The sequence below is a fragment of the Lacerta agilis genome, chromosome 12 (genome assembly GCF_009819535.1).
Source record: "Lacerta agilis isolate rLacAgi1 chromosome 12, rLacAgi1.pri, whole genome shotgun sequence".
Taxonomy (NCBI): Eukaryota; Metazoa; Chordata; class Lepidosauria; order Squamata; family Lacertidae; genus Lacerta; species Lacerta agilis.
Genome location: NC_046323.1, coordinates 48,043,490 through 48,065,721, shown reverse-complemented (window position 1 = coordinate 48,065,721; position 22,232 = coordinate 48,043,490). Strand labels below are relative to the sequence as shown.

The 22,232-nt window shown below is 50.8% G+C and overlaps 1 protein-coding gene across 1 annotated transcript in view; it reads left to right on the top strand.

Moving 5' to 3' along the window:
• Window positions 1-311: 311 nt before the first annotated feature.
• Window positions 312-22,232, top strand: part of CSRNP1 (cysteine and serine rich nuclear protein 1) — a 31,042-nt gene continuing 9,121 nt past the window's right edge. The window contains exons 1-2 of the mRNA XM_033165546.1: window positions 312-478; window positions 20,711-20,918. Of these exons, the coding sequence (XP_033021437.1) occupies window positions 20,735-20,918 (184 nt within the window). The 5' untranslated portion in view covers window positions 312-478; window positions 20,711-20,734. The remainder of the gene's footprint in view (window positions 479-20,710; window positions 20,919-22,232) is intronic.

Here is a 22,232-nt window from a genome sequence, read left to right as displayed (position 1 = left end):
GAGGGAGGCGACTGGGCTGCTCGTCTGCTCCTGCTCCTCCTCCTCCTCCCTGGCGCTGGGTTAGACAGGGGAAGGAAGGAGGGCGGGCGGGCCGGGAGGAAGCGGCGTGTGGGCTGGGAGCGGGCCGGGCTCCGGCTCGCTGTCTCTGGCTGAGGCTCCCTTGTCACCGCCTGCGTCAGAGCGCAGGAGTTTTCCACTGACGAAAAAGGGCAGCGCAGCAGCTGAGCCGGGAAGGAGGAGGAGCGACGGCGGCGGCAGAGCAGTTCAGCGCCAGGCACAGCCAGCCAGCCAGTCTCTCCGCAGCCTCGGACGCAGCAGCAGCCGCTGCCGCCGCCGCCGCCAGTCTCGACGGCGATGCAAGCCTGAGCGGCGCCGTCTCCTCCTCCTCCTCCTCCTCTTTCTCCAGCCGAGCCTCCTTCCTCCGAAGCCGGCTTGCCTTCCTTCCCCGCCGCCGTCCGAGGAGCCCCCAGCGGCGCCGGTGAGTGTCTGCTGCGTCCGCTCGGCTAGTCGCCGCCGTCGGGGCCCGCGCTGCGCTGCGCTCTCGGGGGTTAGAGCGCTGGCGGTGGGGTGAGGGGGACGCGGCGCCCCGAAGAAGGGTTGGGGGGGCGTGCTTGCGTGGCTGGGGGGCGTGTTCCCGCGGGGTAGGAACTTAGGGGCGAGGGGCGATAACGAGACTGGCGACTGCCCCCCACCCCGGCGGCTGCAGTCGTTGGATAAAGGGAGAGGGGGCGCTAGAGAGGCGGGAGTTGGGGCTCGTCCAGGTTGGATCGCGGGCGCGGAGGGTTTCGGTTCAGAGTGCCCGACAGGGGGCGCCCTGGAGAATGGGTGGAAGAGAGGGGCAGATTCATAGAGCGCCGGCCGGGACTCTCCGTTGGGTCTCGCTCGGGACCTCTGACTATGATGTATATGGGAGCAGTTCACGGCCAGGGTAGAAAATGAGGTTGATTTAAAGTGAAACGGAGTTAAGTCGGGTTTGGAAAAGCAGGCATCGGAGCGGGCGGAGGAGCGAGGGTCGTTGGGGAGGCGATGCCCACCCTCTAGGGGGCGCTGTAGAGCGGGCGAGGAATTCCGATGGTCGGAAGGGGGCGCGCAGTGTCCAAATGGTGCGCCGAGGCGCGTAGGTGGGTCTGGGGGTCGGAAAAGTGGCTCGCCTCTGGCTGTCACACCTCCGATCTTGTTAAGTGGGCGCTTCCGGAGGCATTTCTCCTTCTTAGGAGTAGAAACCGAGGCGTTGAGAAGATTCCGGACTCGTGCTGTGCTCACGTCGAGGTTCCTCGCCGTCCAGGCGCTGACTTCCCCCGGCTGGGGATCTGGGGAGCGCCTCTCCTTCCTTTCCCTTATTGTCTAGTGGCAGCCTGGATCGTATCCTGATTCCCACCCCCCCACCCCCGCCACCATCTTACTCCTCGCTTTTTCGTTTCCCTCCTTGCACCTGATCTCTGCCGAGGCGCCTGCGGTTTCGATTCCTGCCGCTCACGTTGATCTGGCCACCGTGTGTTTATTATAACCTCGACTCTTGCGAGCATCTGTTTAGGGAGCCAACCCCGCGCTTGCTTCCCACCATTCCCCCCCCCTTATCCCCCCCTTTAAGGTCCTGGAGTGATGGGTTGTAAAACAGTTCAAAAGAAGTTAATTGAGTTGCCCAAAATTCTCCAGCCCTGGGAGATAATGGATATTTGGCTCCTCGCTGGGCTATCTCTTAAGGGACTGGTAACATCTCTCCCTGGGGCGATCTTAGCAAAGAATGTGAGGCAGATTGTGTTCGACAGCAACAACCCAAAACAAGAATGCCTGATACTGTATTATAAAATGTGTTCTTTCTTGGTCTCAGCCTTCCTGGAACCAGAGAGAGAGACACTCCACCATTGTGGAAATAGCCCCCGCTTTTGGAAAACGTAACTAGTTTTGGAATTTTTGTTTTCCATGTTCTCAGGATTTTCTTTCTTACAGTTCCCCCCACCCCACCCAGGTTTGTTGTCATCAGTTCTTCCTCCTCCTCCTCCTCCTCATGTGTCATAGTTACGCTGGGGAAATACTGTGCTTTAGCAGGAGTTTGATGCCAGGGATGTGAGTCACACACACGGCAGCTTAAATATAGGTTCTTGGGGTTTTCTTTGAAACATCACAGTTGCTTGTCAATGGCATTGCATCAACGGCAGCCTGTCTGGTTTGCATCACTGAATAACGTAGTTGGAATTCAAAGCCTTGTCATAGCAGTGTTTTCCAAATGTCTCGCGATGGAGGCATGCACTCCCCCAAATTAAAACTGGACGCTCTGTGCTCACAAACACACTCGGAAGCTGAATCTTGTTCCCATGTAACCCCAACCCCCTTGCTGTTCAGCACAAGCCACTCCAGGGAATGTCTCTTGGCTCCAGGGCAAGCTTGGGGGCAGGCACTCATCCAGAGACACAGCAGGCAACCTCCTTCTGGGCATAGCTATCAACCTTCCCTTTTTTGCAGTGGGAAACGGCGCTGGAATAAGGGAATTTCCCGCAAAAAAAAAGGGAAAGTTGACGGCTATGCTTCTGGGGTTTTGTGGCCAATTCTACTACGCCTCTGTGTTGGGAGTGATTGAATGGTCTGAATGCACACGGTGCAGAGCCACAGTAGCATTTCTCCCCACCCCCATCATAGGCAAGGTCAGAACAGGACATCATTCAGTGATGCGGCAGGCAGACTCTTTTTGTGGGTGGCAAACCATATTCCTGCACTGCAGGGGGTTGGACTAGATGACCCCTGGGGTCCCTTCCAATTCTACAATTCTGTGGAAATTAACATTTCTTTTGCAGCATATTAGTACGCCCTGGCATATACGGTTCAGCAGACAGTAGGATTACGTCGCATCGGGTTCATATCCCCGGTCACAGTTGTTTCTTATGAAGTTACTTACCCTTTTGTCACAAACGCATATTGTTGTTGCAGCAAGGGAAAAACTCACACTTGAGCTGCGCACAGTCGCTTTTCAACTTGTAAGTAGATTGTGCGCAAGTTAAAATGTAGCTGCAAATGCTCGATCTTAGTTTTGCTGTTGGTGCTGCTGCTGCGACGGTCTGTTTTTCTCTGCTCTTCTCCTTTCGTGGTAGCTTGCAGAGTTTTGAGTTTGAGGCTGCGTACTTGCAAGGGCCCAAGTCCATTGAACTTGGAATAATGTAGCTCCTCGTAAATATGCATTGGGCTGGGCTGCCCAGCTGTCCTGAGGCATGCACTCGTTTCTTTTGTGATGTGCTAAGTGACTCATTTATGACTCCCATAGCATTTCTGCATCTCTGAGGACACATGACTCCTCCTGCCTGTCAGAGCTCTGCTCAGCCTGCAAGTTTGCATCCTTGGATGGGAGCAGAACCAGACAAAGAAGGCTGCCGCCGCCACCTCCTCCTTTTCTTGCTTCTGCATTTCTTGCTCTCCTAGACCAAGAAAGCAATAGCAGTTTCTGTTCCGGTTGCTGTTTGATGAAGGAGCCACAGGGAAGCTACAGCAACACCTACTGGTGCAAAGGCAGGACTGATCAGGAGGAGTTTTCTTGGTGAAACTCCTGTGGGTGGGAGACAGAGAGAGAGAGAGGCAGACTTGAGACCAGAGAAGGATGTGGGCTCATGTTTTTACTTGCCTTCTCAAAGCTAATAATAATAATAATAGTAATAATAATAATAATAATAGTAATAATAATAATCATGCTGTTCTGACAGTCCTGGAGGCCAAAAGTTGATATGGATGACATTTCGTGCTTTCTCTTGCAAGGATGGGGAGGGGGCAGGTTACCTGTGGAAGCTCCTGCTTCTGCCCCACTGCCAATTTTCCTGCACTGTAACTCTCAAAATCCCTAAACATGGTTAAAGGTAAAGGACACCTGGACGGTTAAGTCCTGTCAAAGGTAACTATGGGGTGCAGTGCTCATCTCGCTTTCAGTCTAAGGGAGCCGGTGTTTGTCCACAGACAGCTTTCCAGGTCACGTGGCCAGCAAGACTAAACTGCTTCTAGTGCAATGGAACACCGTGACAGAAGCCAGAGCGCATGGAAACGCCGTTTACCTTTCCGTCACAGCGGTACCTGTTTATCTACTTGCACTGGTATGCTTTCGAAATGCTAGGTTGGCAGGAGCTGGGACAGAGCAGCGGGAGCTCACCCTGTTGCATGGATTCGAACTGCTGACTTTCCGATCGGCAAGCCCAAGAGGCTCAGTGGTTTAGACCACAGCGCCATGAACAACATTTGGAGTTTCTATAGGTTCCTCTTTCTCTTTCTCAGTCTTTTTATTTTTGCATGTACATACCCCACCTGTCCTCCAAGGTGCGCTCAAGGTTAGCCTGCGTAGTTCCTCTCCCCATTTTATCCTCACAGCAACCCTGTGAGGTAGGCTAGTCTAAGAGACAGCGACTGGTCTCACCCAGTGAGCTTTGTGGCTGAGTGGGGATTTGAACCCTGGTGGTCTCCTGCGTCGTAGTCCAACACTCATAACTCAGCGGTTCCCAAACTTTCCCCCATCTGGGTCGCACTTTCAGATTTACAATTTGCTTGCGCCACACCAAATTTTTTATTTTATTGGAAAACAAACTAGGATTGTCCTGGATATCACTTGTTTCTCTTGCTCACCACACCCTTTGAGAACCACTGCTCTAACTGTTACACCACACTGTCTGTGTTACACCGAAGCAGCAGGAGCAGCCTGCGCAATGACTTGGTTTCCAGCACATCTTCCTCTTTTGCTTATTTTCAGTCCCAGCCGTTGCTTTAGTGTGGAAGCATTAATTTGCAATTATAAGGGGGGTTGTTTATTATTATTATTATTATTATTATTATTATTATTATTTTAAAGAAAGCTTTTTCTTTCCAAGTGCCCTCATCGCCCTCCCCACCGAGGAATATAATATGCTGGAGGAAAGAACGGTTAACACGGTTCCCTCTCGAGTTACGAGCGCACACCCTTTTGGCATCTGTTGCTGCAGAAAACAGATGTCTATGTCGGGACGACGGCATTGTCCGTTTGGCCCAATGGTGCACATACTATTGATGCCTACAGAGCTTTGGCAGGGGGGACTTAAGTTGGAGCAGCAAGCAGAAGATATTGATTATGTCTACTAGGGAATGAATCGTCTGTCGTTGTGCAGCCCAGTCAATTTGCAAAGCCTTTCACGAGCGCCTGCCCCTCACCACTCTGTCCTGTGAGGGCTGTTCCCATTTTACAGGGAGTAGAATAGAGGCTGAGATTGGATGGCAAAGTCTTGTAGACTGTCCACAGCAGAGGAGTGGAATCTCGAACCCAAGTCTGCCTCCGATCCAAGTTGCCCCCCCCTTCCCCGCAATCTCAGAGGACTCGCTATTTCTCTTGACATGGTTGTTGTTGGTGTGGTGGTTTAGAGCGCGATTGGAATGTTGCTCTTCCAGATCTCAGCCCAGCAATCAACTTGGAATCATCAAATCGTAGAGTTGGAAGGGGGGACCCCCGAGGGTCATCTAGTCCAACCCCCTGCAAGGCAGGGACCTCAGCTAAAGCATCCATGTCAGATGGCCATCCGACCTCTTCCTAAAATCCCTCCAGGGAAGGAGAGTCCACAACCACCTGAGGGAGTCTGTTCCACTGTCAAACAGCTCTTACTGTCACAAAATTCTTCCTGATGTTTAGTCGGAATCTCCTTTCTTGTAACTTTAAACCATTGGTGAGATATTTGAAAATGGCCATTAATTCTCCTCTCAGTCGCCTCTTTTCCAGGCTAAAGTTGCCCAGCTTCCTCAACAGTTCCTCATAAGGCTTGGTTTCCAGACCCTTGGATCATTTAGGTTGCCCGTTTTTGTAAACACTCCAGCTTGTCAACATCCTTCCTAAATTTTGGCGCTCAGAATTGGACACAGTATATTCCAGGTGCGGTCTGCCCAAGGCAGAATGGAGCAGAACTATTACTTCCCTTGATCTGGACACTATACTTCTGTTGATGCAACCCAGAAGAGCATTCGTGTTTTTGCTGCTGCATCACACTGTTGACTCATGTTAAGCTTGTGGTCCACCAAGACCCCTAGACCCTTTCCACATGTAATACTTGCAAGCCAGGTGGCCCCCAGGTGACCAACCCCCCCTGCTTTCTTACTTACAACCAATCAATCAGGGGATGGTCCTGCCTGCCTTTGGCTCCAGCTCCACCTCCAGTACTTTGGCCACCTCATGAGAGGAGAAGACTCCCTGGAAAAGACCCTGATGTTGGGAAAGATGGAGGGCACAAGGAGAAGGGGACGACAGAGGATGAGATGGTTGGACAGTGTTCTTGTAGCGACTGGCATGAGTTTGTCCAAACTGCGGGAAGCAGTGAAAGATAGGCGTGCCTGGCGTGCTCTGGTCCATGGGGTCACGAAGAGTCGGACACGACTGAACAACAACAACCACCTCCTGTGGGTCTCTGTGCGTTCTGCCCTACCAGGCCCAAATGAGCATTGAAGTAGTCAGAGCACCTCATTAGGATTATCTCGCCAACAGAACAACCCTGTGAGTTGCGCCAGTAGTAAGTGACATACCCCCTCAAGTGATTTTGTTGCTGTTTCACTTCTGTACTCCTTTATTATTTTAAAGGACAAATCTCAAAGCGCTTTACGACACATTGAACACCAAATGGAACAGTCCAGAACAAAACGAATTCAAGCTTGCAGGAAAATATTTCAGATCTTTCTCCAAGTCACTTTATGCTTTCCCCTGACATCCAGGGGAAATTCATATACAATGGTACCTCTAGTTGCGGACACGATCCGTTCCGGGGTGCCGTTTGCACCCCGAAAAGTCTGCAACTAGAGCAGCGCTTCTGTGCATGTGTGAAGTGTGTAGAATGCCTCTGCGCATACGGCGAAACCCGGAAGTATACATTTCCGGTATGCACTTCTGGGATTGCCGCGTTCGCAACCCGGAAAGCTGCAACGTGAAGCAAACACAAGTTAACGAGGTATGACTGGGGTCCCAATTGGACCCGTGCCTGTCTGATGTGTAACACTGCTTCCTGGGTTCATGACTCGATCTCTTCAAGCACCCCCATTGTAGCTTTCCTGTTCTACTCCATGCGTAAAAGTGTAGATCACCAAAAAAGAAATCGAGACCCAGTAGAAATGTCCATCGCCTTTTCCTGTAAATCTGTAGGGATCCAGGGATTGATTGCATGTATCTTCCGATGCAGATTCTCCTCCTCCTCCTTATATTCCACCTGCCCGATTGCTTTTCAGTTCTTTTTTTTCTGGAAGGAAAGTAATAATAATAATAATAATATTTATTATTTGTACCCCGCCCATCTGGCTGGATTTCCCCAGCCACTCTGGGCGGCTTCCAACAAAAATCAGATACAAAAATATCACACATTAAAAACTTCCCTAAAAAGGGCTGCCTTCAGGTATTTTCTGAATGTCAGGTAGTTGCTTATCTCCTTGACCTGTGATGGGAGGGCGTTCCACAGGGCGGGCGCCACTACTGAGAAGGCCCTCTGCCTGGTTCCCTGTAGCTCTGCTTCTCGCAGTGAGGGAACCGCCAGAAGGCCCTCGGCACTGGATCTCAGTAGCGAATCTCATTCAGATTCAGGGACTTGTAGAATGCAGTAAGTAGATGGCTAGACACCCCCAGTCTTACTGCATTATTAAGAACAGGAGGCCGACGCGTCAGAGGTAAAACAGAGTGTTCCCACCAGAGGACAAACAAGGTAACCGGCTCTGCATTATTCATCAGGTGTAATCAAATAGAGGATTTGCTTAGACACCGAGGGCAGTTTGTATCTTTTGTCTTCCGTACGCGAAGCTCCCCGCTTGAATTTGATTTAAAAGAATTAACAACCAAGTCACTTGCTTCTGCTGCCGGCATCTTTAACACGGCCGTTCGCCTTTATCAATAATGTTGAGGGTTGTTTCACGCAGGTGCCTGCAAACCACCGCCACGCCTTTCTCTGTGTAAACGGAAGCCTCTGGGTGATGGTAGTGGCTCCCGGGAGTTGCTGCGGGCACTCAGGTTGCTTCATAAATCCAGTGCAGGCGGAGAGATGAGTAGGCAAGAAGGGTGGCACTGGGGAAACTGCAGAGAGGGGTGGAGGGAGCCTGTCAGGCTGAGTGTTAGAACCAGGGGCTGCTCTATGTGTGAGCACCCTGGGGTGCCTGCGAACCGGCTCAGGAAATGCAGGCCGATCAAACTGTAGCCTGGGGGCTTTGTGTGCAGGGTAAGCACACAAGCAGGCACTCACTAGGTTTTGCAAAACATCTAGCTCTGTGTTGCCTGAAGGGCTTCATTTGGGAGCTTATGTTCCCACCCCCCTGCCCCCCCCACCCCCACCCCTTTGCTGCAGGGAAAACTGAGGTGTCTACATTTGCTGGAGCCATGAGTACCTGTTGCACGTGGCGGTTCTGCTGTTAAGCTTGATGCCTCTTAAGTCCTGCAGCAAGAAAAGCTGGATCCTGTGACCTGAATGAATTATGGAAATGAAAGCAAATTAGCATCGACACTCTTTGCATAATGCATTCTGCTTCAGTGATTCAAGAGGAGGGGTGGAGTGTTAAGAGAGTGAACCCTGTCGGCCAGAAATTCCTGAATAAAAACCCTTTCCTTTCTGAGATTTCACCAGGTACTGCTAGAAACTTCATTTCCTGTTTTGATGAAAGCTGGGGTTCCCAGGAAGTGGAATTCTGATCCTGAGGATAAACCAAAACCCTGGGCTTCCTTGCATAGGTCTACAGGGTCCCAAAGTGTTTTCTCAGTTTTTGTTTTTTTGCTGGATTTGGAAAGAGGAAGATTTATCCTAGTGACTGCGGCTGGTTGCAGGGAAAGCTTTGAGGTCTTGTAGAAAGATGTGCTGAGTGTTCCCAATGCAGAGAGCAAATTTTAAAATGGAATTAATGTCATATGGCATCTTAAGCTTGTTCTATGGTTGTAAGAACGTTTCAGGGGTTCTCCCTCCTTATTTTTGCATTGGCACAGCCTGCAACTAAGGTGTAGGGGGCTCCAAGAGAAAGAAGCAGTACGTTCCTTTGCTAAGTTACATATCTTGTTTACTGGTCACCTGGAAGTTTTCCAACCTCGCCACAGGCAACCAGAAGTCGTTTGTTGCTCCCACCTTCCTTCCTTCCTTCATTTCTTTTTTTGCAAAACTAGATAAGCAATTCCTGCCTTTTAAAAAACAAATTTGTGCACCCATACAGCTTAATATTCATATCAGTGTACTGGAAGAAGCAAAGATCACCAGTGCTGAAGCAATGATTCTTCAACATCAACTTTGTTGGGCTGGTCATGTTGTGCGGATGCCTGATAATCGTCTTCCAAAGCAACCACTCTATTCCGAACTTAAAAATGGAAAGCGTAATGCTGGTGGTCAACAAAAGAGGTTTAAAGACTGTCTCAAGGCAAATCTAAAAAAATGTAGTATAAGCACCAACAATTGTATAAGCCTGCGAGCGCTCCAATTGGAGAACAGCTTTTACCAAAGGTGTCATGGGCTTTGAAGACACTCAAACTCAGGACACAAGGGAGAAATGTGCTAAGAGGAAGGCACGCTTGGCAAATCCACACTGTGATCATCTCCCGCCCAGAAACCAATGTCCCCACTGTGGAAGGACATGTGGATCCAGAATTGGCCTCTACAGTCAGAGCCGTCTCATCCATTGGGGCTCGTGGCGCGGCGCACCAGGGCGCAATGGCCTGGAGGGCGCCTCCGCCCTCCAGCCCCGCTGGCAGCGCCTGCCGGCAGCACCCTCTGACTGCCCAGCGGAGCAGGGGAGCTGGCCGGCCACGCCACGCCCTCCGGGTGCTCGCGGAGCGCGAGCCGGGCGCCATCCTGCTGCGCGCGGGAACGTGAGCCGGCCGGCAGAGCACAAGAGTGCGAACCGCCCGCCCGCCCGGCGGAGCGCGAGCTGGCCAGCCGCGCCGCGCCCTCTGGGTGCTCGCGGAGCGCAAGCTGCCCGGCTGCGCGCGGGAGCGCGAGCCAGCTGCCCTCGCCTCCCGTCCCAGAAGCGCTGGATGGGCGTGCAGAGCCCCGCGCTGCTCCAGCGCCACGCCCCTCATCCCCCGCTCGCCCACCCCCCTCCCAAGGGGCGGCAAGTGCGGGAGGGAGGCGGCATGGCGGGGGCGCCGGAGGGATAGCCGCGCCAGGGCGGCAGATCCCCTTAAGATGGCTCTGTCTACAGTCACTTACGGACTCATTGTTAAAACCATGTTTATGGAAGACAATCTTTACTCGGCTACGAGTGATCGCCAAAGAAGAAGAAGAAGACGACGACTCCAGGTTATTTCCTCAAGAGCCCTGAGAGTAAGGTGGATGAGCTGAGTGTGTAACTGGTGAGGATTTGAACTTACTATTATTTGTTAAATTTATACCCCACTTATTCTCCAGGGAGCTCAAAGTGGCCTACAACTCTTTCCACTTCCCAGTCTAACCTGACAATAATCCTGTGGGGTATAAGCTAAGCTAAGAGCGGGTGACAGGCTCAAGGCGACCCAGTGAGTTTCATGGCCAAGTGGGAATATGAACCCTGCTCTCCCAGGTCCTAGTCTGGCACTCTAACCGCTACACCACACTGCTTCTCCTGCACCTGAACAGTAAGAGCTGTTTGACAATGGAATGGACTCCCTCGGAATGTGGTGGACTCTTCTTCCTTGGAGGTTTTTAAGCAGAGATTGGGTGGCCACCTGTCATGGATGATTTAGCTGAGGTTCCTGCGTTGCAGGGGGTTGGACTGGATGACCCTGGGGTTCCCTTCCAACTCTACAATTCTATGATTCTGTGAAATCCAGCACCTGGACCGCAACAGTACTCTGTCTCCCTTGCCTAGCCCTAACTGGGCACTTGCCATCTTCATTTGATCTAACGATGCTCAGATGATCGATGCGCCCCCCTTCCAAGTCGCCCGGCGTGGTCGTGTGACTCCCATTCGTCTCGGCAGGGCTTGTGCCAGGGAGCCTCTGCGAGGATTGCACCCTGTGTGACTCTGGGGCATGCGGCTGAATTACGGCCATGGACTGTTTTCTCTCGTGGTGCGTGTTCCCATCGTGGCTTCCTGGGCACTCGGTCAGTCTCCTTGGACAAAGCGCCTGCATTTTCTGGCGGGTGGGGTTGGTTGTCTCACCAGTCTCTTGCATGCAACTGATTCATGCTTTTTTTCTGGGATGTGAAACGTACGTGTGCTTCCTAGCCTTTGCTGTCCCGGGTCTATTTTTAGCAGCAGAGAGAGATTATGAAACCTTATAGTCGGCTTAAGTTAACAAAAAAAAAAAAAGTTTTAAAAAAAGAGGAACCGCTTGAAGGAGCGGGAATCCCAAATTACTGTTCCTTGAAATAAGGTTGCTGAGTCCCTTTCTTAAAGTCCTGTGTGCACAAAGGGGACTTCTTGAATCTCGCCTCTTCTGTGCAGTCATTTCTGGTGATTTCCCAATGTGGTGTCTACATGGGAAATCACAGGGTGAAGGTAGGAAAAAAGCAAGTTTACTGCTGTGGAAATCCCCCCCCCCACACTTTTCCCAGCACACACACACACATATACAAAGTATTGTATGAAGTAGCCTGGAATATTTTAAAGGAAAGCACCAGAATTATTCCGTCTCTCGACTTTTTATGTGTTGCTCCAGTGTGTATTTCAGGCCTGGAAAGAATATCTTACATTCACGGGCATCAGCTTCACATTTCTAGGTGTGCAAGCAGGCTGAGAACATTTAAAAAACCAAATACTTGGCATGACACACACACTGAATCATTGGTCTATGAATGTGACAAGAGAAGCTTTTCAGTATAACCTCTCCCCTGCTCACCTATGGTGAGTCTGTAGAACCTCCAGGTAACCAGGAAACGAAGCTTCTTTCTTTCTAATCGGAAAAGGGTGTCCTTTTTTGTGTGGGCTAAATTGCAAGGTTGGCAAAGATGGTCGCTGTGGGTCAAACCACAGAGCCTAGGGCTTGCTGATCGGAAGGTCGGCGTTTCGAATCCCCACAACGGGGTGACTTCCCGTTGCTCGGTCCCAGCTCCTGCCAAACTAGCAGTTCAAAAGCATGTCACGGTGCAAGTAGATAAATAGGTACCGCTCCGGCAGGAAGGTAAACGGCGTTTCCGTGCGCTCCTCTGGTTTGCCAGAAGCAGCTTTGTCATGCTGGCCACATGACCCGGAAGCTGTACGCCGGCTCCCTCAGCCAGTAACGCGAGCCCAGTGCCACAACTCCAGAGTCGGACACGCCTGGAAGTGCGTGCCTGAGGCTCCTTGGATCTGGACTGTTTCCGCACACAAGCAACACATCCTGTAGGATTCTACCCGTTGTATTTAACCTGTGCAATCGGAATGAATTTCAGGAACCAAAATCCTTTCTCTGTGCAGCCTGAGCAGGAGCAGTCACTGTTAAGAAAAAGAGGTTCGGAAAAGGCCAATATATATATGCGGACCGTCCCTGGATCAAGTGACTTTTCTTTAAGCTCTCAAAAGTTCTTCGCTGAACTAGCCAGATGTTTGAACTGAGAATCAATCACAGTCCATCATTTGAAAAATAAGACTTTATAGCCACCTTTCCCAAAAATGGCAACTAGGAATTCCGTTTTGGCAACTGCAACCTTGGTTTCACTTTAAGGAACCATTTGGTGCAGTGGTCAGTAACCTTTTTCAGCCGTGGGCCGTTCCACCGTCCCTCAGACCATTTTGGGGTGTGTGTGTGTGGAAATGAACAAATTCCTATGCCCCACAAATAACCCAGAGATGCATTTTAAATAAAAGGACACATTTGACTCAAGTAAAAACATGCCAATTCCCGGACCGTCCATGGGCCGGATTGAGAAGGCGATTGGGCCGCATCCGGCCCACGGGCCTTAGGTTGCCTACCCCTGATTTGGTGCCTAGTTTATATATCAGCTTCTACCATTGCAAGAGAATTCTCTTAATCCTCTGAACGTTTTCTTCGAGTGTGTTCTTGAAAGTGGTTCTCTTCCCTCCCCCCCCCCCGCCGCCTCACTTCAGGAAACTGCATGCTGTTATTTATGGCACCAGGGTCTGAAAATAACTCGCATGTAGGTGGGTGTTAACAGCCCAGAAGACTGGGGAGACGCGGGCGGGTGTTTTGGTGCCATCGACTCTCAGATCGCTTGTTTCTCAGAGTAGCACTCCACTGTAAATCATCTCTCTCTGCCTCTCTGCCCAATCTGAGCACCCACAGACTTGGCACCCGCTCTGCAGACGCGAAGCCAGCTTTTGGAGAAGGCTGCTGCAGGCTTGGTTGCAAAGGTTGCTCTGTAGCGTTTTGGCTCTCCTTTTTAAAACACCGGATCCCAGAGCCCTCTGGCCAAATGTCCTTGGCTTCACTTTTGGCAAACAATGACCTTTACCCAAATCAAGGCTGCCAGGCCTGGCAGGAGCTGAGCTTGAGAGGTGGGCAAGCAGCAACCTGGAGCTCAGGTGTTCTCTGGGGAGGGGGGAGGTGGGCCGACGTGGTTGCCCCGTGGTGAGGGGAAAGGCACTCTGCACGCGGCTCAGAGGCACCATTTTTCGGTTGCTCTGCGTGCTGCAGAAGCCCGAGCCCTTTCACGTCGAAACAGGTTTGGGGTTACGTGAGCTTAAAACCGATCTCCGTTGATGAAGCACTCTTTAGAGCAGTGTTAGAAACTCAGCGATAAATGAGCTAATTGCCTGATGGCACCTTAAACCTGCGTTGCGGTCGCCACAGTGGAAAGTCTAGATGCTGTGTTTCTTTTTACAATGGAATTTGTTGCTTGTTTCTATATCGCTTTATGTTTTAAAGGGGAAAAAATCTCAAAGCGGTGTACAATACATTAAAACAAATCCAGAATAAATTGTATTCAAGCTTCAAGGAAGGAAGTTCAGATCCTTCTCTTATTTTGCTTTCTCCATATTTATTTATTTACCTACTTAATTTATATAGCCGCCCCATAGGAAGCCAATGTGGGGTAGTGGTTAGAGTGTCGGACTAGGACCTGGGAGGTCAGGGTTCAAATCCCCACTCAGTCAGGAGACTCAAGGCCTCTTAGCCTATTTCACAGGGTCAAGCTGGAGCTTTGGCCTGATCCAGTGTGCAGCCAAGGTTTACGTTCGTCCCCAACCCCACATGAAGCAACCTGAGCGCAAGCTTCTTTCTAGCTTTTCTCAGCCTGGATGCTTAGAGAAGGCCGTAACTCGCCATAGGCGAGCAGCTGCTTATGCGCTTGTTCTGCAAGCTGCAGGGTTCTGTACTCCTCTTGACAGAATTGGAATTCACCTCTGGGGAAGTATGCTTTCTGTTCCCTAATTCTGCGGAAGGTGGCAAGGTGCGGGTTCAGGTGGTATTGTTGTGTTTTTGTGGCCTCAGGCTCCCCTGTGAAACTTTTATATCCTGTGTTATAGGGTACTTCCGCCTTCTGAGTGGCTTAAATGAATCAAACTTCCTTAGAGCTACCTTACTCCAAAGTTAACTTTGTTTTCACACCTCGGAGCAGGTTAGCAAGCTTGTCTCTCCCCTTTTAGCCCCATCTCTCTCTCCCCGCCCCCAATTCCTTCCTGCACGCTTCAGAGATTTCCAAGAGAGCTAGCGGTTTCTGCTCAGTGCCTCTCCCCACCCCCCCAAAAATATTTCCTTTTGTGTGCCACGACCTCCACCCCTCTTTTTTGAAAGCTGGATGTTCAGATCGGAGTGGAATGCACATCTGGGCTGAATATTTGTTAGAAAGTATTCCCAGGATAACGCCAAGTTGGCTGTGCCAAAGAGGAATTCCTGCGGGTTTGATCCGCTCCGTGATGTACTTTTTGTTAACGGGAAGAACAAAAAATGGGTTGTGGAGTGTCTCTTTTTGGTAAAAGAGATGAGTAACGGGAGCTGAAGCCCAGAACAAAATGTCAGTTTTTGGGCAATTTTGCAAGGGGAGATGAGATGCAAAAATCTATTTCTATGCAATACCATGCTCAGTCTTTTCCACCCCAGCCTGACCCGTTTCTACATTTTTTTAAAAAAAAAGACGAGTGTTTTCCAAATTTTTAATAACTGAAGAAACTTTTAGTTTGCTCTGAATTAAGATTGAAGGTGTTCGTGCGGCGATATCAAGCCACACCCTGCTCCAAGGTGGCCTGCTGAAATCGACGGACAGGCACATCTGTTTGGGGGTCTTCTCTGAATCATGATCAACATTGAGCATCACTGTTACGACTCCCAAATAATTTCGGTTTTAGAGCACCTTAAGAAGGGCCAGTAGTTTGTTTCGGTATGAGCAGCTGTTCTAGGTGTTTCTTCGGGTCCAATAGGATCATACTCTCACCTGTTGCAGGTGGAGGGAGGCAGAATTGCTGCCCCCACTCCGAGAGAGGCTGAGTGGGAAGCCAGAGCAGTAGATCATGCAGAGTGGCGACGGGCCACCTCCCCTGGAAGCAATTGCTTTCCACCCATGAGAGATGCGGTGCTCGTATAAATCCCATTTATGATCTCCTTTCCGAGAGCGGAAAATAAGAAATCATAGATCCGAAAGAGTTGGAAGGGATACAGAGGGTCATCTAGTCCAACCCCCCCTGCAATGCAGGAATCTTTTTATTCAAACCCCTGACCCTGAGAGTGTAGTTGTTGTTGTTACATGGTTTTATTCTTAAACCTGCCTTCATGGCCTGTGTGGAAATCTGGATTTTAGGCGTTAGATGCAGTGACCTTTTTGGGTATCAATTGCCTCCCATGTTTTGGTGCCCAAGTGATTTAGGAACCCTCTAAGCTTACAGGAGGGAATTTGGTTTGCTCCAATCTGGTTATTCCGGTTCAGATCTGACGCAACCGGTGCCTCGGGCCGATACATGGAATAGTCTTGTTGGACTTCAGCTCCCCCCACTGGCCCTGCTGGCTGAGACTAATAGGGGTTGTTGTGTCCCAGGAAGATCTGGAGGGGGGGGGCAGGTTCCAAGGATGGGGAGGGAGTAGCTAAACTACTCTTCCTTTCACATAATGTATGAAGTTGCCCTCTGGAAACTTTACCTGGGCACCGTTCCAGTTCAAACTAATAAAAGCAGGGGCTGGGGGAGACGAGACAATGGGATTGATGCCTTGAGGTGGGGAGAAAAATCTCACTAAAAGCCTTTTCCACATTAATTACGAACAAAGCATTGCCTGATCTGTGCATATGGTATCGACGGTGCAATAAAATTGTGGCGATCGCTTTTGGCCCTGCTGTAGGGGCTCCTTTCCCTCTTACCACCTCATTCCTTTTGGAGAGTTGATATTTTAAAACTCTTCTCTCCATCTTTTTTTTAAAAGCAATATTGCTAGCCTGGGCTCACGTACAGATGGCCCTGGGCCACCTGGAGGGATTGATAAGATGTGTCTGACCATGTGCAGAGTGCCCATCCCCGAGTAGCCTTAGTTCAGCATCATAGTTCTGAATTAAAGGGCATAGGTGGCAATCGTGGCTTGGGTAAAATAAGCTATCATATTCTTGAAGCCTGCCTTTATATGCAGAAACCTGGGCAAAGCAATGGACAGCCTGCTTCCCCATCTAGGATTCGCACAGTTGATCTGCCCAAGTAGCATTTTCTGGTAGCCCAATCGGGCCTTTGGTGAAACAGGGATAGCTAATATATCTAACCTTTTAAATGCTATGGGTACCCAGGGTCAGTGCCCTTTGGTTGAGGGCTTTTGAAGGCTTGAGTGGAACAGTTCTCCCTTGGGAGGTTGTGGACTCCCCGTCTCTGGAAGTTTTTAAGCAGAGGTTGGATGGCCACCTGTCATGGATGCTTTAGCTGAGTCTTCCCGCGTTTCAGGGGGTTGGACTAGATGACCCTCAGGGTTCCCTTCCAACTCTAAGGTCCTCTGATTCTATGTATCACATCGGTGGAGGGTGTGTGTGATGTTTCTGCAGGTGGCTTTGGGAGGCATCTTTCCCCTACGCAACACACACACGCAATTCCTTGCAAGTAGAATAGCAAGCAAGCAAGGGTGGTTAGAACCCGCCTCCTTGCTCTGCTAGATCCTTATTTCCACACACACCCCCAGTGGATTTAAATAAAATGTTAGCACCTTCTCATCCTCCTGCTTTTGCAATTTGTTATTATCTGCTTGTTTTAGTGTGGACGAACCAGTGCTTTTGATTCACCGGCTGAGTAATCGCCTAGCTGTGATGCTCAGGGTAAACAAGCAGCAAGTTCAGTGGAGTTTGAAGGGCTCGTGCGAAGAAGAGGAACGCTGGGGGGGGGGAGTCTTGTTAAGGCTTGGAGAGCTTGCTCACCCAGAAATCCTGGACCAGAGGAGCCTCCCTGGGTTCCTCCACACACACACCAGCAGGCGGCCGAGGCTTGTCGGGTGGCATTCCTGCAGCCATCCAAGGAAGTCCTTCCGCTCAAGGCTAGCCAGAGGCGTTCGGTGTTTCGTAAGGTGCTCGGTCACAGCTGTGAGGTTGCGTGCGGTCAGGCTGATAATGGCCACCAAGCAAATGCAGAATAGGTCTCAGCCGTAATGAATACTCAAAAGGTGTGAAGTGTCACTTTGTGGGTGGAGCTTGCCGTCGAAGTGGGTGGGGGGGCAAACTACGGCATGGAGACAGGCTGCCGCGCCTTCCCGGTGAACATTGTCCTCCGTTTTGCCTTTCAGCTGGTTTAGCGGACTCCAGCTCCCATCATCCATGGCCATCAGGCTGTGGGTGATGGGATTTGGAGTCCAGAAATATCGAAGGGAGCGATGGTTGAAGAAACTCCGGGGAAATGAAGTAGCCCACAGTGAAACAGATAATGTGAAAAGCCGGGGATGGAGCCAATGGTGTTCAGCGGGGTGAGGGTTTCTATTTAATATCCTGCCTGTTTAGGGTTCAAACTTTTGTGGCCAAAATTCGCCAGGCACATTTTGCACCTGGCTATCAACCATTTGCGAGTAAGTGAAGATGCCCTGGTGCCAGGATGGGGCTTGATGTCTCCGCCATCTGGAGGTGCATGCCTGGGGGTCCTTGGGTCTCTTGACCGTTTTCACACACCAGCAATACATCCTGTAGAATTCTACCTGTTATATTTCATTTGCACAATCAGAATGAATTTCCAGAACCAAAAAGTTGTAATGCATTCCATTTGGGTGACTGTTGAGGTGACCCTGGTTTAAGGACGGTTTAAAGGTAAAGGGACCCCTGACCATTAGGTCCAGTCGTGGACGACTCTGGGGTTGCGACGCTCATTTCACTTTACTGGCTGAGGGAGCCGGCGTACAGCTTCCGGGTCATGTGGCCAGCATGACTAAGCCGCTTCTGGCAAACCAGAGCAGCGCATGGAAACGCCGTTTACCTTCCCGCTGGAGCAGTACCTATTTATCTACTTGCACTTTGACGTGCTTTCAAACTGCTAGATTGGCAGGAGCAGGGACCGAGCAACGGGAGCTCACCCCATTGCGGGGATTCAGACCGCTGACCTTCTGATCGACAAGCCCTAGGCTCTGTGGTTTAACCCACAGCGGCACCTGCGTCCTAAGGACCATTTAGCACCTAGCTTATATACCTGACTTTCTAACACTGGCAAGCACAATCGGGTGGCACTTTGCGATACATGTTCCACTGCCCAGAAGTAAGGCTTTCATTGGTGTCGGGTGAATAGGCCTGGCATCAAAAGGTGCCCACTTTGGACATAAAATAGGGGTAAGTCAACGTGGTGCCCTCCAGATGGATAGCCAACCTTGCAGGTGGGTTGCCAAACTGTGGTCCTGCAGGAAGCTTGCTTTCCCTGCGAAGAGATGGATGAGAAACAGATTTCTTTTCCTTTTCTGACTGTAACGGATAGCAATACCAGTGACATGTCTGGGAAATGCAGTTGCAAACTTTGCTCATTTACCTTGTGAACCGTGAAGTTTAAAGTTTAAAGTGTTTGCCACAAGGGGCCAAGTCAGAGCGCTCTGGGGGCCGGATGTCACCTGTGGGCTGCCCTGCAGCAGACACCTTTGCGGAGGTGTCTGGTTGGAGGACGGAGATTGCATGCTTGCAAACTGCATGGGGAGCTGGGGAGGGGATGTTTTGAGCCAGAGATGAGGCTGGGCTTTTGCTTTGGGTGACAAATAAGCACCACGTTGATTCCTTGTTCGAGTCCCGCCCCCCCCTTTTCTTTCCCCCGTTTCTGTTGAGCTGGTACAATTTGCACAGGAACACTCTGTCTCCTCCGGTTCGCGGAACTTGTTCCAAAGGAGCTACAGGGCAGAAATCTCCAAAGGGGGTTGTGGGCTTTTGTTTGTTTGGACAGTTGGGAAAGAACGAAGAAAATGCAGCAATCCAAACACCGGCGGCGGTTGACTTTCGGGGGCCTTCGCCCTGTTGTTCCAACACTGCTTTCCCCAACCGGGCGCCCTTCAGATGCTCTGCGCTACGGCGCCCATTGTATGGGAGTTGTAGTCCAGCACATATGAAGGGCGCCTGGTTGGGAAAAACTGTTGGAATGGGAAGCAAATAAGGTTTATAATCCAGAGTGGATCCATGGCAAATATTCCCACCCCCTGCATATTCTGCCGTGGTCTGTTGCCGTGCTTGGGTGTTTTGTGTTTTTCCAGCACATGAGAGGCTGGATTTTCCCACCGGGGACCTGCTCCTGGCTGCCTTCCCTGCAGAGTGGCTTTGTTTAATTAGCATGAGCTAATGCCGCAGCCGGCGTAGCGAGGGGCTGCATTAAAGGCACAGCCCCCCCCCCCGCAAGCGAGGCGATGGTCTTCCTTACGGAGGAACATGATGTGCTCGGATTCACGTTCTGGCTTTGTTTTCCTCCCGACTTTTGCGAGTCTCGTCTTTGGCTACAGGAACGCTCAGCTTGTCGACAGCAATTAGACAGGAGCCAGTTTGGCTAGTTCCGTGCGCCACAAGGCGGGTGTGTATGTGCGGCTTTCTGCTTTATTGAACATCTGCCCCCCCCACTCCGTACCCTAGTTGCGTGGCCATTTTGAAACCGTAGTCTAGGCCTCAAAATTGACTCGGGACGTGTGTCCTTTGGGGCACACACACCCCTAGCAGACCAGCCCTCTGGATCCTGGCTCCTACCGGTGTTTCATGTTTTCATAGAACCGCAGAGTCGGAAGGGACCTCAAGGGTCATCCAGTCCAACCCCCTGCAGTGCAGGAATCGCAGCACTGCCTCCCCAGGGAAAGGGGTCCATTAATCTGCATTAGGGTAGAAATGGCTTATCTTCACTAGAGCTGGGCGATATCTGGTTTTCAACATTGCGATGCATCGCCGGATAAACATCACGATATACCGACACATCACAATGTCAGGAGCAAAGATGGAGCTATGTAGAGGCATTGGCTGGCTTCGCGGTTTCCCCCCGCATCGTGATTTTTGCCGGCGGCTGCCCTTGTGATTCCCAGCCCCCCCGCAGGAGGCATGGAGGGGAGAGCTGAGCTGGCAGAGTTGACAGGGTTTGCAGGAATCGGGAGATTACAGCCACTGGTATATTCAGAAGCATGCTGCCTCCAGACAGTGGAGTGACAACCTAGCCATCGTGGCCAGTAGCCACTGAGAGCCTAATTCTCCATGGGTTTGCCTAATCCTCTTTAAAGGCCACCCAGGTCGGTGGCCATCACTTCATGGGATGATGATGATGATGATGATGAAAGTTGGGAGTCCAACCGTGTCTGGCAGGCAGCAGTTGAAGGAAGTTTTGATTAGCTATAGCGCCATTGGAAAGGCTCACAGCAAACAGCGAGGCAGATTTCTGTCTGTCTCTCCTTTTCTCGCTGGGTTTTTTATTGCAGAGCCTCATCCCCAGTGACCCCAAACGATTGCGCATAGTCATTTCCCCCTTTCTTCCTCTGCTTTCTCTTCAGTTATATGAAAACCTCTCGCTAACCATGACGGGGGTGTTAAAAAGAAAATACAATGAACTGGAAGACGACGCCCCCTACTTCTCCTCATCTTCCTGCTCGCCTTTCTCTTCCTCCTCATCGGCGTCTTCAGGCTGGGACTCAGACGAGGAAAACTCACGAGGAGGAGGAGGCGTCAAGCCGAGCTCGGCCTTGAGTTCCGATTTCACTCGTAAGTATATTAGCTTCTTACGTTACACCTTCTCCTCCAAGGAGGTCGCGGCAGCCAAATGCAGTTCGGCTGCACGACGATGCTGCGAGGTAGGTTAGGCTGTGCTGGAAGCGGGCCACAAGGGTCATCTAGTCCAACCCCCCCTTGCAATGCGGGAATCTTTCGCCCAACGTGGGATTCGGAACACACGACTCTTGAGGTTAAGATTGAGTGTGCAAATGTCTGAGCTGCCCAAAGCCCATCCATTGAGCTTCGTGGCTAAAGTGGGGTTTGAACCTGGGGTCTCCCATGTTTCTTACTGAGCACTCTACCCACTACTCCACACTGCCTCTCTAATGTGGACTTTGCATTGGCCCAAAGTTCTTTGCTTCTCTTCTGGAGTCTGCCTATCGATGCCACTTTGGGAGCTCACAATATGTTTGCGGAAACCTGTGGGGATAGACTTGGGAATTACTTTACGAGTTGCCTGTTTACACACACGTGAAATGGAAATGGCTGAAGTGTTGGTGTCAAGCAGGTATGAAGGAGGAGGGGAGGGGGCAGAAGGTCAGCTTGAGAAGTCCTGGAAGAGCTTTGAAAATATTTGCTGCTCTTCATAGGAACACATTGCAGAGCAGTTCCCTACCCAAAGGTAAAGGTAAAGGGACCCCTGACCATTAGGTCCAGTCGCGGACGACTCTGGGGTTGCGGTGCTCATCTTGCTTTATTGGCCGAGGGAGCCGGCGTACAGCTTCTGGGTCATGTGGCCAGCATGACTAAGCCGCTTCTGGCGAACCAGAGTAGCGCACGGAAACGTTGTTTACCTTTCCGCCAGAGTGGTACCTATTTATCTACTTGCACTTTGACGTGCCTTCGAACTGCTAGGTTGGCAGGAGCAGGGACCGAGCAACAGGAGCTCACCCCGTCGTGGGGCTTCGAACCGCCAACCTTCTGATTGACAAGCCCTAGGCCCTGTGGTTTAATTCACAGCACCACCCGCATCCCTAACCAAAGGGAAGGGCAATTGAGTTTGCACAGTGAGTGAGAGAGAATCCTGTATTTTAAGAAATGCTTCTCATGCTGGGCTGGAGCAGAAAGCATGTTAATTCAAGTTAAGTGATTTAAAAATATATATGTTAAAACGAGCAATTAAATGTTGACAAATTAGCTTTAGGCACACACTTAAAAAAAAAAAAAGAATTAACTAGCTCATTGAATACAAGTGGAATTCAGTTATGGACATTCCAGTTTATTCAGCAAAATATCCAGTGTGCTAAATTAACATTTTCTGGCTGTCCTCGGCTGAGGCTCGCGGCATCCTTCCCCTCCTGCCAC